This window comes from Bos indicus, chromosome 11 (assembly GCF_029378745.1).
Source record: "Bos indicus isolate NIAB-ARS_2022 breed Sahiwal x Tharparkar chromosome 11, NIAB-ARS_B.indTharparkar_mat_pri_1.0, whole genome shotgun sequence".
Lineage (NCBI taxonomy): Eukaryota > Metazoa > Chordata > Mammalia > Artiodactyla > Bovidae > Bos > Bos indicus.
In genome coordinates, this window is record NC_091770.1 from 30,970,345 (window position 1) to 30,985,867 (window position 15,523).

At 43.4% G+C, this 15,523-nt stretch overlaps 1 protein-coding gene across 2 annotated transcripts in view; it reads right to left on the reverse strand.

Moving 5' to 3' along the window:
- Nucleotides 1-1,172: 1,172 nt before the first annotated feature.
- Nucleotides 1,173-15,523, reverse strand: part of FSHR (follicle stimulating hormone receptor) — a 196,723-nt gene continuing 182,372 nt past the window's right edge. For both annotated transcript variants that reach the window (XM_070798620.1, XM_019969656.2), the window contains exons 9-10: nt 10,607-10,792; nt 1,173-6,090 (exon numbers count right to left, since the gene is read on the reverse strand). In XM_070798620.1, the coding sequence (XP_070654721.1) occupies nt 4,857-6,090; nt 10,607-10,792 (1,420 nt within the window). In that variant the 3' untranslated portion in view covers nt 1,173-4,856. The remainder of the gene's footprint in view (nt 6,091-10,606; nt 10,793-15,523) is intronic.

Here is a 15,523-nt window from a genome sequence, read left to right on the forward strand (position 1 = left end):
CTTTCCCTGGGTCACCATGCATCCTGAAGCACCATTCTGGAAGATGCAGACTCGAGGTGTTACCTGTATAATCACTGTTTAGAAGGGAGAGTAACTGATACACTGAATTCATTTTTTTTTTTTTTAATTCAAATACAGGAAATAGAGAAAGTGTTTTCCTCTTAGGATTTGTCTAAAGGGTTTCGAAATGCTTGATGTAGTTGCCTATAAATATATCTGCTGGTTTGAGGAAAGTCTTATCTCTTACCAGGAAGTGTATGACAGAGTAACTGAATGAAAGCCTTCTGAGGTTCTCTTGGTGTATGTTTATCTTTGAATATATTCTTGACTCTCAGAACCACTATCTGTTAAATCACTGTGTCATCAACAGCTATGCTGTGAAATAATTAATACTGTATCCTATTTTTAATTTAGATGCTACTTGCTTTTTAGTCCAAATTCAGAAATACATCCCCTTTGGTGACAAACAACAAAGAAAAATGATTGCAGATGGAGTTAGGAGAACCCAACAGTGTGGCAGTGGAGTCCTAGGGGGGGAAATACTAATGAAAATGCTTTATTTTCACATAACTCTGGAGCCATGCTCTCCAATAGAAATACAATTCTATTGGAAATAGAATGGAAATGGAATAGAAAACGATTCACTTAGGTAATTTTAAATATTCTAGCAGCCACATTGACAAATGTAAAAAGAAATAGGTGAGATTAATTTTTAAATGTATTTTTCTCAGGCTGTCCAAAATAATACTTGTTCCAAGATGTAATCATTATCAAAATTAATGAGATATTGTAATTCTTTTTGCACTAAATATTTGAAACCCATTGTGTCTTTTACTCATAGCATGTCTCAGTTCAGGCTATTTGGATTTCAAATACTCGATGGCTACATGTGGCTAAAGGCTACTGCACTGACCTGCTCAGTTCGAGACTATTTCTATGGATACGTATTCCATTTTTCACTCAATGTTCATAATACATCAGGGGATGCCAGGTCACATATGCACAGATGATTGGTTTTTCTTCAGTTCAGTTCAGTCACTCAGTCGTGTCCGACTCTTTGTGACCTCATGAATTGCAGCACACCAGGCCTCCCCATCCATCACCAACTCCCAGAGTTCACTCTAACTCATGTCCATCAAGTCGGTGATGCCATCCTGCCATCTTATCCTCTGTCGTCCCCTTCTCCTCCTGCCCCCAATCCCTCCCAGCATCAGAGTCTTTTCCAATGAGTCAACTCTTCACATGAGGTGGCCAAAGTACTGGAGTTTCAGCTTTAGCATCATTCCTTCCAAAGAAATCCAAGGGCTGATCTCCTTCAGAATGGATTGGTTGGATCTCCTTGCAGTCCAAGGGACTCTCAAGAGTCCTCTCCAACACCACAGTTCAAAAGCATCAATTCTTCGGCACTCAGCTTTCTTCACAGTCCAACTCTCACATCCATACATGACCACTGGAAAAACCATAGCCTTGACTAGATGCACCTTTGTTGGCAAAGTAATATCTCTGGTTTTTCTTCAGCTCTTGTTAATTCATTTGGGACCAACTTTTGAAATGTTTGCCATGGCCTAAGAGAAGGAAGGATTGGCTTTGACATGGAACAAGGATACTCTCAGAGTAGACTTGGAGCTTTGTGGGCTGGTTGTGGGGATTTGTGGTTATTTATTCTCCAAGCCAGGCTTCAGCAATATGTGAACCGTGAACTTCCAGATGTTCAAGCTGGTTTTAGAAAAGGCAGAGGAACCAGAGATCAAATTGCCAACATCTGCTGGATCATGAAAAGAGCAAGAGAGTTCCAGAAAAGCATCTATTTCTGCTTTATTGACTATGCTAAAGCCTTTGACTGTGTGGATCACAATAAACTGTGGAAAATTCTGAAAGAGATGGGAATACCAGACCACCTGATCTGCCTCTTGAGAAATTTGTATGCAGGTCAGGAAGCAACAGTTAGAACTGGACATGGAACAACAGACTGGTTCCAAATAGGAAAAGGAGTACGTCAAGGCTGTATATTGTCACCCTGCTTATTTAACTTCTATGCAGAGTGCATCATGAGAGGCGCTGGACTGGAAGAAACACAGGCTGGAATCTAGATTGCCAGGAAAAATATTAATAACCTCAGATATGCAGATGACACCACCCTTATGGCAGAAAGTGAAGAGAAACTAAAAAGCCTCTTGATGAAAGTGAAAGTGGAGAGTGAAAAAGTTGGCTTAAAGCTCAACATTCAGAAAACTAAGATCATGGCATCCGGTCCCATCACTTCATGGAAAATAGATGGGGAAACAGTGGAAACAGTGTCAGACTTTATTTTGGGGGGCTCCAAAATCACTGCAGATGGTGACTGCAGCCATGAAATTAAAAGACGCTTACTCCTTGGAAGGAAAGTTATGACCAACCTAGATAGCATATTCAAAAGCAGAGACATTACTTTGCCAACAAAGGTGCGTCTAGTCAAGGCTATGGATTTTCCCTGTGATAATGTATGGTTGTGAGAGTTGGACTGTGAAGAAAGCTGAGCACTGAAGAATTGATGCTTTTGAGCTGTGGTGTTGGAGAAGACTCTTGAGAGTCCCTTGGACTGCAAGGAGATCCAACCAGTCCATTCTGAAGGAGATCAGCCCTGGGATTTCTTTGGAAGGAATGATGCTAAAGCTGAAACTCCAGTACTTTGGCCACCTCATGTGAAGAGTTGACTCATTGGAAAAGACTCTGATGCTGGGAGGGATTGGGGGCAGAAGGAGAAGGGGACGACAGAGGATGAGATGGCTGGATTGCATCACTGACTTGATGGATGTGAGTCTGGGTGAACTCCACGAGTTGGTGATGGACAGGGAGGCCTGGCGTGCTTCGATTCATGGGGTCACAAAGAGTCGGACACGACTGAGCGACTGAATTGAACTGAACTGATGAGATCCATCTAGTCAAAGCTATGATTTTTCCACTAGTCATGCATGGATGTGAGAGTTGGAGTATAAAAAAGCTGACCACTGAAGAATTGATGCTTTCCAACTGTGGTGTTGGAGAAGACTCCTGAGAGTCCCTTGGACTGCAAGGAGATCCAACCAGTCAATCTTAAAGGAGATCAGTCCTGAATATTTATTGGAAGGACTGATGCTGAGGCTGAAACTCTAGTACTGTGGCCACCTGATACGAAGAACTGACTCATTGGAAAAGACCCTGACGGTGAGAAAGATTGAAGGCAGGAGGAGAAGGGGACAACAGAGGATGAGATGGTTGGATGGCATCACCGATGTGATGGACATGAATTTGAGTCGGCTCTGGGAGTTGGTGATGAACAGAGAGGCCTGGTGTGCTGCAGCCCGTGGGGTTGCAAAAATTTGGACACGACTGAGCAACTGAACTGAGCTGATGATCAGATCATCTAAATGGGGTCATTTGTGAAAGCAGGCAGGGGAAGTGTAGTTATTTATTAGGAATAATATGTGATGGAATGAGTTCTAGATCCCGGTCAGGAGAACTAGGTGCAACTTCAGGCATTGATCTGGGAGGAGAGAAGTGAACTTGTTCATCAAGCCTGTTATAACAATAGGTACCTTAAACCCACTTTCTTTTCTAATTGTTATAATCAGCCCAATAGTTAGATACTATTACCAACTCCCATTGCAGAGGAAGACACTGAGATAGGGAGAAGTCCTACCTTATTGTGGAGTAAGAATGAAATCTCAGCTCCAATTCCAAAGCTGCTGTGTTCTTAACAATATAATCCATAGGCACGCCATATGGGTTGTATACTTCAGTCAGGGTTTGACTGAAGAAGCAGAAGCAGTCATGTACATATATATATATATGTATATATATACGTATATATATGGCAGGGATTTGTTACAGGGATTTGACTTACACAATTGTGGAGGTTGGTAAAGTGGGCTATGTAAGAATTGTCTCTACCTCTGATGCTAGTCTATAGGGCAGGCAGTCATAAAGGGAAGATCACAAGCATGCTTGAAGCCATAAGTGCAAGACAGACTCCACAAGGTCAAACTAAAATCTATTTCTGTTCTTGTTGCTTCTGACCTTGGTGATAAAACTGTTCTGCTGAAGATGGGGGTTCTTCAACATGGAGCTAAACACATATACTTGACTTAAGAGGCAGAGAACCCGAGGAAGGTTCCAGGGTATGGTGGACCCATTGCATACTCACAGCAGTGAGCTGAATCAACAGATGAGCAACAAAGCGTGAGTGACAAAATGGCTGCAGCTTCCCTTCCATCCTCCTGTTTTCAGGAAAATCTTTCATGTGGCCTACCTTCATGGGAAATATTTAAGAAAAGGGAATTCTGGGAAATGTAGTTCAGCCTACTCAGGTGGACATATTTCAAAGGATCACATAGATATTCAGTAAATATTCATCGAGGGAATGAGTGAGTGAATAAATATTGCACTGCCTCTCTTGCAAGTTCTCTGGGAGTCAGAACATTTAATTTTGGCTTTGCTTCTTATAAGTTGAGCAATTTTGAACAAGTCACTTAACCCTTCGAGTTTTGGGTTCCTCATCTATAAAACTCCAAGCATAATTCCTGTTGTGCCTGTTTAATAGGACTTTTATAGGAATCAGTTGAGATGATCTGAACAAGAGCACTTTGAACGCTATAAAGTATAGAACAAATGTGATGTAGTACTACATTATTTTAATTATTAATGTTGTTATGAAGTCTTCAGTTTCCTAATGAATCACATGAAGTTAATAGTTTCTGACCAATTTACCTTATGGATGTGCCAGGGAGATTAAATTAGATGAAGTATGTGGAAGTGCTCTGTCAGCTCTTCCATGGCATATTCTTCAAAGGCAAGACTTATCTGTCATTCAACACTCAGAAACATTTGTACATTGTGTTTTAGTTCTTGGCTAAATGTCTTAGGGGGATAAGGGTGTAATTGGAACCATTAGTAACCCTGGGAGCTGGGGGGCAGTGGCCATTCCTTGGATGAAAGTTGTGGGCAGTGGATGAGCTTTCTGACCTATAGGTCTGGGCTTGCACTTCATAGCAGCCAAACTTGCTCAGCAGAATGAAGAAATCCCTGCGGAAGTTCTTGGTGAAGATGGCATAGAGGAAGGGGTTGGCACAGGAGTTGATGGGGTAGAACAGGACCAGGAGGATCTTTGACTTGGACACAGTGATGAGGGGCACCTTGAGGGAGGCAGAGATGGCAAAGAAGGAGATGGGTGCCATGCAGAGGAAGTCGGTGAAGATGAGCATGGCCATGCGCTTGGCTATCTTGGTGTCACTAGAAGAGGATGTGATGTTGGGGTTCCTCACCGTGAGGTAGATGTGAGTGTAGCAGCCACAGATGACCACAAAGGCCAGGACATTGAGCACAAGGAGGGACATAACATAGAGTTGTGACAAGGGGCTGTCAATGTCCATGGGCAGGCAGATGCTCACCTTCATGTAGCTGCTGATGCCAAAGATGGGAAAGAGGGCAACTGCAAAAGCAAAGATCCAGCCCACCAGCATGATGCTGGCAGCATGGCGGAGCTGCACTTTGCATTCGAGCTGCATGGCATGGGTGATGGTATGCCATCTTTCCAGCGTGATGGCGGTCAGAGTGTAGACTGAGAGCTCACTGGCAAAGACAGTGAAAAAGCCGGCAGCATCACAGCCTGCTCCAGTTTGCCAGTCGATGGCATAGTTGTGGTACTGGCTTTTGGTGTGGACATCAACTGAGGCTATGAGCAGCAGGTAGATTCCAATGCAGAGATCGGCAAAGGCCAGATTGCACATGAGGAACCGGGGGACTGTGAGTTTATACTGGCTGGTGATCAGGATCACCAGCACTAGGATGTTCCCAGTGATGGCCAGGATGCTAATAAACCATATCAAGACTCTGAGAATATCATCCCCCATGATATCTTCACATGGATTAAATGCGTCTGGCTCAGGGGAGCAAGTCACATCAACCACTTCATTGCATAAGTCATAGTCAAATTCACTGTACATCACGTCAAATCCTTTGGCATAGCTGGGCTCATCATCTTCTGCCAAAGAGACTCTCTGACCCCTAGCCTGAGTCATGTCATCAACTTCTTGCCTTAAAATAGATTTGTTGCAAATTGGATGAAGGTCAGAGCTAGAAAAATACAAAAAGGAACAGAGTCAACATGTTGGATCCAGAATGGCAAATATATCACTGTGTTTACACAGGGTAGAGAATGGGATTTCTTCTTGAGACTTTTTTCTTCTAACAGTCTGTCTGCCCTTGAGACTAAGCTCAAGGGTTAATGCTTCTTACTGTAAATGAACAGAACAACTTGTGTGTATATTCCTAGAGTTGGATGGCCCACTCGGGAAACCATCTGGCCACAAACTGAATGTGGGGAGGAAGGCGCCTGGGACTAGCTAAGTCTTACTGTTAAGTGCAGATAATTTACAGACTTGATATCAACTCCATCCTCTCCCTTCCCCATCTCTATTCAGCCCTCCCTTCATATGCCTGAGTAGTATACATTCCATTTTCTCTACACTAAACCCCAGTCCAAGAAGCTCTGGACTGTTTCTCTGACTCAAGTGGGAGATTGTCTGCATAGTTTGGAAGATCAGAGTATTTAGTTTGTTCGCAGCCAACTCTGACCCAGCTGTTTGGTACTTGTGCTACTAGGAGGTCTGCTAACTTGCCTGAAATGTTACTGAGGGGTGTATTCTTTATTATTTCACTCCTCAAGGGCCACAGTAAGCCTCAGGCATTGTCTGCAAGGTAAGCCTGGCTCTCTCATTTTCAGCAGTTTGCTAGTGAGATCCCAAAAGGATCTCAGCCTGATAATGCAGGTTGTGAGGGATTGTAACTCATGCCCTAGGGAGCTGGATCTTTTCAGGGTCACTTTTTCTGTCTTAGTTTCTCCTCTTTGAACCCCAAAATACAAGAGGCCTTGCCAACAGAATATAGGCACTTCCAGAAGGGACTTGAATGAAAACCAGATAACAAATATTCTTTCCAGACAAGTGGCTAGTACATGTAGAGATGGGGGTAGTAGTTCTGAATAGTTCTGAAGCTAAGTCTTAAGGAATGGGTATGTTTCACACTGGGTCTTCTTTTGAATGGAAACATACACACACACCCTGTTCATTTCCTCCCTCCCTGAGGGACAAGCTCACAGCAATGTTGAGTGACTGCATTTGTCTCAAGCCTTAACAAAACCTCAGAAGTGAGTGGGGAGGTGAGTGTTATAACTCCTCAAAGACTGCCCTCCTGTCCCCAACCATAAGAAGGAGAGAGTGGGTGGGGTGTGGAAGAGGTAAAGATTCCATTAGGTGCTGAACGATGGGGGCTGGTCAAGTCTGCAGTGGACACGGACTGGACTGAACTTTCCCCATGACCCTCTAGGAGAAGGGGCTGTTAGTGAGAACCCATTCCTCCCTTCTCTCCCTTCCAGAAAGTGAATTGAATTGCTAGGAAGTCATTTTTCCCTTGGGCCTACAGACTCTTTTTTTTTTCCCCCTGGAGACTGTGTCATTTTGTTTTGTTTTGTTTTAGAGACTGATAGAGCCTCTTACTTACATCAGTCATAGTTGAAACCAAGGAGGTTAAACAGTTAATAACATATATGGAATTGAAAATGTGCACAAAATCTTTTGGTTTAGCCAGAGATCTTGCAAAAAAAAAAGTAAGGCAAGCTCAGAGACTGGCAAAGAGGGAACAAGAGAATCACTGTGTTTTTCCAGTCATTGGATCGGCTGCAGCCCAGTTCTAAGAACAGGAAGTAAGTAACCTGGCACTTGCAGACTGTGATTCGATTCACTGGAATGGATCTAACTAACCATCTAGACACAGCCTTCACTTCCTGGGGCTTATGTTGACTGCTGTGATGATGTTTTTTGTTAATACTGCTACTGGTATATGTTAAGTATTGATGCTTTCCTTTCCTGAAACGGAAGTCACCTAAATGAGTGGGGAAATGGTAAACAATGTATGTCTATGGGAGAAGACTAGAAAGAAAAATGGAAGCCAGGGAAATAAAGTCTTGCCTCTGCAATGCCTCAGCAAATCCTAAGTATTATAAGAAATTGACAATTCAGTTTGGGGTGGAGTTAAAAAGTGGTACTCCTGGACCCCAATAAATCAATGTACAGTTACTTGGGAAGTGCATGGCAGAGTGGCCCAGAGTCTGAGCTTTGAAGATAGACAGACCAGAGAGTTTGAGTCCGACTGGCGTCGGTCAAGTTGTTTACAGTCTCTGAGCCTCAGTTTCTGCCTTTGTGAGAAGAGAATAGTGCTGTTACTTTTGTGAAACTTAAATGAGATAAAGGTGCAAAGTTTTAATATGCCTGGCAGTGAGTACTAGGCAGGTATCAGCAATATGAAGACAGAGGATGGTGGTTACGTACTGAGTTCATATTGGGGTCATGCCCTATGTGGGTACTTAATGAATATGCCAAGTGCATCAGTTTAAAATCTAGCTGGAAAGAAAGCACCTGAATATAAGAAATAACAAAACAAGGACAAAATAACAATGTTAGCTGAGTATAGAACTATGACAAGGACATAACCGGTTCAATGACAAATGAGGGAGGGGAGTGGATTGTAAAATTTTTCCATGAGAGTTCAGAAGGGCCATCAGCCAAAATCTCACAGTCACAGGGCCTAAGATTTATACTTCGGGCATTATTTCCAAGTGAAGATTGGAGGGGCAGTTTCATCATGCAACTTTACACTCAAATTTCATTACCTAACCGTGCTACACCTACTATGGTATGGCATGAAGTGACACAATTAAAACACAAATCCCGTGTTTATTATCTTCTGAATAGCATAACCATATTGTTGTGGGTTTGTGAATTTGCTAAATAGAAAGACCAAACATCATTGTGATTTCTGTGTTCTGTCTTGGCATGTCTTCTTTGAAGAGCTGTGGACCTCTCCTTTGCCACACCTGAGAAGCCCCAATGTAATTTAAAATAGGGACCTAGAGAAAGTGAGAGCCCAGTGGTCCAGAGGGACAAGAAAACCCTTCAAACCATGGTACAATGTAAGACAGACCTGGAGATTTCCAGTTGGGTGATCCCTGAGGCTACATCTATACTACCAGGGGGTGGTGAGACCAGAGGAGTCTGGGCAACTGAGTAAGAGAATATATTCCTATGGTGTTGGGTACTGACAGCACGTGATGTGCAGCTCCTTCAGTGGTCTTAACATCCTCTGAGATTTCTCCTGGTGGGTATTTAGTTCCAGGATTTTGGCAGTGAAATACCAATTTCACTGACCTGGCTGTGGATATCTCTTTCTGGACTATAAAAGAGGCAGGCCTTCTGCTTCAGCTCAAGCTCTTAAAAATTCTAGTCCTTAAGAAGAAATTCCCTAGCTCTTGAGCTAACTTGTGGGGAGTGTCTGATTCTGGGGAGTTCCCTAATGATGTGTGCAAATTCTCAAGAGTAGCCCCTTTTCTGCAGACCCTTTACATGGGTCTGAGTGTGGACTGCTGCCTCTTCAATACTTTTAAAACATTTTAGGGTGTATATTATTCGGTTGTTTTGTTTTTAGAGTAGGGTATATGTCTGCATGTTAAGGTTGAATAATAGAAGTGGCTACGTTAAGCAGTAAAACAGTATCACAGAAGCTGTGTTCATGCTGGGCTACTGTGAAAGAGTAGGAACCAGGCATCATCTGACTGAGTGCAACTGCATGGTATGGATTGTGTCAGTGAGCTCAGGAGAGGCAGAAACTTGGAGAATCCCTGATACCCAATAGATTATATCTCCGATTGTTGTTGTTTAGTCACTAAATTGTGTCCTGCTCTTTTGCAACCTCGTGGACTGTAGCCTGCCATAGGATTTCCCATGCAAGAATATTGGAGTGGATTTCCATTTCCTTCTCCAGGGGATCTTCCTGACCCAGGGATTGAACCTGCTTCTGCTATTTGGCAGGTGGATTTTTTTTTTTTAACCACCAAACCACCTGGGAAGTACCTGTATCCCTGGTGGATCCTTTAAATATCTGGAACATGTAAACTTCGAAGTTTTCCCTTTACACAACCTCAACTTTTTAGCCACCCCGTAGAACTTGGCTTTATCAGGATTACCCTCTTTAACCTGGGATTCCTGGAACCTGACCAGCCTTGAAAGCCAAAGTGAACAGACGTTATAATCTTTGTTCTCCCTGTGAGGTGCTAAGCTCCAAAGATGAATTAGGGAGGTTTAGCATGGTGGAGGAGGAAATGGCAACCCACTCCAGTATTCTTGCCTAGAGAATCCCGTGGACAGAGGAGCCTGGTGGGCTGCTGTCCATAGGGTCACACAGAGTCGGACACAACTGAAGTGACTTAGCATGCATGCATGCATTGGAGAAGGAAATGGCAACCCTGGTGGGTTGCCTGGAGAATCCCAGGGACAGAGGAGCCTGGTGGGCTGCTGTCTATGGGGTTGCACAGGGTCAGACACGACTGAAGTGACTTAGCAGCAGCAGCATTTAATATTTGGTAGGTAGCCTACCATGTGGGTAGCTCTCTCCTGTGAACCCATTTTCAAAAAAAACACTAAGGCTTTGACCTAGAACTTGCCTAAGGGATTTCATCATGGATGCAGAAGTTGTGGACCAAGTACTCCATTGGAGAAATGCCCAAACAGGGCTCAAGGGCTGGACAGAGAAAACTCACGTTTGCCGCCTCCAGTTTGCAAAGGCACAGCAGTGGCTGGGGTAGGTGAGGCTGGCCTCCACGAGTGTGACAAATTTTTCCAGACTGGGAAGCTTTTTTAAGCGGTAAGTTGACTTGGCCCGCAGCTTCTTAAGATTTTCTAAGCCATAGCTAGGCAGGGAACGGATCCTGGTTCTTGAAATATCTCTATAAGGAGAAGAGGCAAGCATACCTGATTACCGTGAGTCCAAATGTTTCTGCTGTGTTAGCAGTCAAAATAGCAGTCATAGTAGACCTATTTTTACATGAGGGAGGAGGGAGACTCTTGTTCATCCAACACACCTCAGTCACATAAATATTTGTCTAAAGGGACATTTGGCCCTTGTGTTCATGGTAGGAGGATATGGATAACAGGCTGCTCTGTATCCTGGATGTACTAGCACCCTGATCTGGGGCTTAACTGTAGCCCTTTCCCCTTTCACAGTGTCTGTTTAGAATAGACACTCAGTAAATCACATAGGATCGAGGAAGTGAGACCACTTCCTCCCCACCATAAAACCAGATGTAAAAATATATTTCTTGAGCTGGGGTGGAATCTGTGGCCACATTTTAGAAAAGGATGCAAAGAGAACACACTATAAGAGGAAGGAGTATGAGGTGGGCAACAGAGGTACCCTCAGCCCAAAGTCAAAGTGTCAACGGGGAGTGGTGGCGATGACTGTGGTATCCATGGACAGACTTGTCTGTGTGTGTACCCTGCCCCGCTACCTGTTAGACTGGTGACCTTGGTCAAGTTGCCTCACTTCTCCATGTGTCAGTTCCCTCGGTTGTAAAACAGGAATGGTAATAATCATACCTACCTCAGAGGGTGGTTGTGAGAATTAAACAAGCAAAAGTACATAGAAAACCTCCTGACCAACAGACAGCACTTGACAGGCAGCTGTCGTCAGAAAACATCACACACACGCAAGTTGTTCTTGCTTTGTTGGTGACCCAAGGTCTAAAATGTAAATGAACATTTTAACCAGGTTCCTGTCCCTGGAGGGCTCCAGGGTCCCATCCTCTCTGGCAGCGGCACCAGTGACATGGGCAACTTTCTGGCAGCACTGTAGGCAGCTTCAACCTTCAAAACAACTGTGACCAGCTGGTAAGTGCAAGGAGATTTAAATGGTACCAGCTTAGACTTTGGGGGTCAGTGGGCTGGCCATGAATGAGTGCTTCTGAAGGGGGTGGTAGTGATGACCAGATGGACTCATTTCAAGCATCCTTGGGTGTACTTGGTAAAGGAGAATCTTCTAATGTCTGCATTTCCTCTAAGTCAAAACAGTAGGCACTTGGAGCAATGAAACTTCGGGGTGTGAATATATATCTGCTACCCCAGATGTTCTCCAGTCTGGTGAAAATTACTTTCTCAAAGTCTTGTTTTCATAGGGTCATTTATTCTCTTGCTCAAAAATTTATAATGCTTCCCATTGTCCAGTAAAACCCACTCGTAACAGCTGCCCTGTTTGTCTCTTTCTTTTCCAAGCAAACTTCTTATACTAGCTGTCCATACTTGATGTCACTATTTTCTCATTTCCTAATCCAACTCAGTTTCTTCCCAACCCCTAGAGAAGCAGTACTCATTAAGGTCACATCTTAGTTCTAACCTTCTTGATTTCTCAATTACATTTCACGCATAAAACGTGTCTCCATTTTTCTTGGCATCACATTCTTTTAAATTTCTTCTGACATCTACTTTGGCTTATTCCTGATTTTGTTTTTTCTCCTCTATCTATTGGAGTTCCTCTAAACTCAGGCCCCTTTCTGACTGTACATAATCTTCCCAGGTGATCTTACTACTTTGATTTCAGATACCAAATATATGCTGATGGCTTCTCTGTATATACACCAGTTTAGATGCTAGTTCTGAACCCCAAATCCAGATAATCCATTGTCCATCAGATCCCACCCTTTTGATGACTTGCAAGTATCAAAACTGAATTTACCATCTTTGTTTTAAGTATGTTCCTCCTTTTGTTTTCCTTATTTCAGCAAATGACTCCTCCATTTCCCTGTGCTGTTCAGGCTAGAAACCTGGCAGTTACCCTTGACTCCTCCTTCTCCCTCTCTTGGACTCAATTTCTTGTTTTTGCAAGCCTAGCTTTTACATTTGTTTCAAGTTGGTTCACTTTTCTTGGCCACAACTTTAGTCTAAGTCACCATAGTGTTCTTGCCTGGAGAATCCCAGGGATGGGGGAGCCTGGTGGGCTGCCATCTATGGGGTCGCACAGAGTCAGACACGACTGAAGCGACTTAGCAGCAGCAGAGAGACAACAGTCTCAATAACTGTTCTTCTTGTGATCATTGTATTAAGGTTCTCCAGAGAAACAGAACTGATAGGATATATAGAGATATATAAGAGGATATTTATTATGGAATTTGACTTGCATGATTTTGGAGACTGAGAAGTCTCATGATATACCATCTGCAAGCTGGAGAACCAGGAAAGTTTGTGGTATAATTCAGTCAGAGACAAAAGCCTGAGGATCAAGGAGGCCACTGGTTTAAGTCCCAGAGTTGGAAGACCCAAGAACCAGGAGTTCTGATGTCCAATGCCAGAAGATGGATATTTCAGCTCAAGAAAGGAAACACACTTGCATTTTTGTTCTATGAGGGCCCTCAACTGATTAGATGATGCCCACCCACACTGGGGAGGGTGAATCTTCTTTACTCAGTCTATTGAATCCAGTGCTAATGTCTTATGAAAGCACTCTCACAGATGCGCTCAAGAATAATATTTTACTAGCTATCTGGGCATCTCATGGCCCAGTCAAGTAGATTTTAATTAATTTACTTAATTTAAATCATTAATTTAACTTAATGATTTAAATTAATCATCCTGGCCATCTAGCTCTAATGCGATTGTTACACTGGAAACTGGGTGATAGTTTAGAAGTCCCAATTAGATTGTGATTTTCTGCTTGTAACTAGTCCGTGATTCTCCATTGCACTTCCAGTGAGGTACAAAGCACTGAATATGATGTGCTGGTCTTTGCCTGATCTCGCTCACTTCCATTCTGTGCCCTTTGCTGTGTTCCACTCTGTCTTGCAGGAGAGACGGCCTCTAAAGTCCCCATTTCCCAGGGGCCACCGTGTCACTCAGCCTTCAGTTGTGTTGCACACCTGGCACCGGTGGGGTTGGCAGGTGGGAGGAAGGGTGAAGCGCGGGCATTTCTCACCCCTCCTCTGCCTCAGGCAGCGGGTCCTCTGTGACTCCAGCTCCGTCACGCAGATCTGTGGAGGACCCAGCAGCTACCAGCCATCCCAGTTCTGTGCTTCAATTAGATCACATCCTCACTTGCCCTTACAGCCTAGGATTAGTAGCAATTCTCTACCATTGCTAATCCCTGGACTGCTAATTCCCTGCTTGATACTAAGGGAAATTTACATTTTCAGAGTTAATTATCTTGATGTAATACCTCTGTGTATTTTACTTAGTTCCCCTCCTTGTTAGATACCCAACAGATCAAATTTGTCAATGCTATTGTTCAAATACTTCAGAGTGCTTGCTGACTTTTGCTTGCTCGTTCCATCACTCCTGTTTCCATATTATCTCTATTTGGATGTCTAATAGGCAGATGAAGCTTTAGATATTAAACATTGAGCTCCCGATCTTGCCCCAAACCTGCTCTACTTGCAGCCTTTCCTGTTGTTCATGCAAAAACTTGGAAGTCAGCCTTGACTCTTCTTTCTCTCATACCCTGTATACCCACCCTCAGCAAAATAACTTGGCGTTACCTTCCACAACTGCTTCTCACAACATTCATTGCTATCACCACAGGAGAAACGTTCTTGGTGTTCCAAGGTCTCTTTTCTAGTTCTTGCCTGTGTATTCTAATTTTGTGGAGCTGGGGGTCCCTGGAATTAAGAGTCTGATCCATGAACCTTGGTCCCTGTGGTGAGTCTTCACTCTCTGATGCTGAAAGATCCAGCTGTCCTAGCCTGCTCAACACTTAGCCTTTCTATTGCTACAGAGATTCTCAACTTTCTTTTCTGCCCTAAAAAAATTCTCTCCAGTTTCTCTCTTCAGGCAATTGCTTCTCTGACCAGTTCTGCTACTGACACTCAAATTCTGGTCCCTGGGACCAAGTTTTTATTTTGCCTGGTGCATGGGCTCTTATTTTTTCCCTCAAATATGGAAGGGAGCAAAGATTGCCTGTTTTGTCTAAAATAGTTCAAGGCTTCCTACGGGGACTGAGATGAATGCATAAACAAAGTCCTTCAGGAGTAATTTAAACCAGGGGGATTATTTATTACTTACCATTAACATTTTTAATATTTCTAAAATCAAGTGATACAAAACAGAAGACCCTCTTTCTTAGTTATGGCTTCACCTCTTAATTTTAGAATATACAAAAACCACATTAATGAAGATTTCCCCAAATAAATTTTTATATTGCATGCAATGCCATCATATTTTCTCACTGACTCTGTAAGTTGATTAAAGATGACTGCAATTTCTTCCTGCTCTTCCACAGAGGGTCTATTCGCCCTTCCCTTGAATCCTGGTGGTGTCTTTGGACTACAGTAGAGTATGATGAAAGTGTTACTCTGCCAGTTCTGGACCTTGCTCCTAAGAGCACTGATAGCTTCTAAATCTTACAGAGCCCTAAGCTGCCATGCAAGAACTCTGAATGCCCTGCTAGTGCCATGCCGGAAAAAGTCTTAGCCAGGTACAGAGGGTCTGGAGGATAAGACGCTGTGTGTGTATGTGTGTCTCTGTGTGTAGAGAGATACCAAGGAGAACCAGATACTTGAGTGAAGAGGACAACTTGCAGTACATCCCCCAGACCCAGCCACCTGAGCTGACATCACGTGGATCAGAGATGAGACAAGCTACCCAAACTTCTGAAACAAGACCATGGACAAAATGGAACAATTGCTTTAAACCACTGA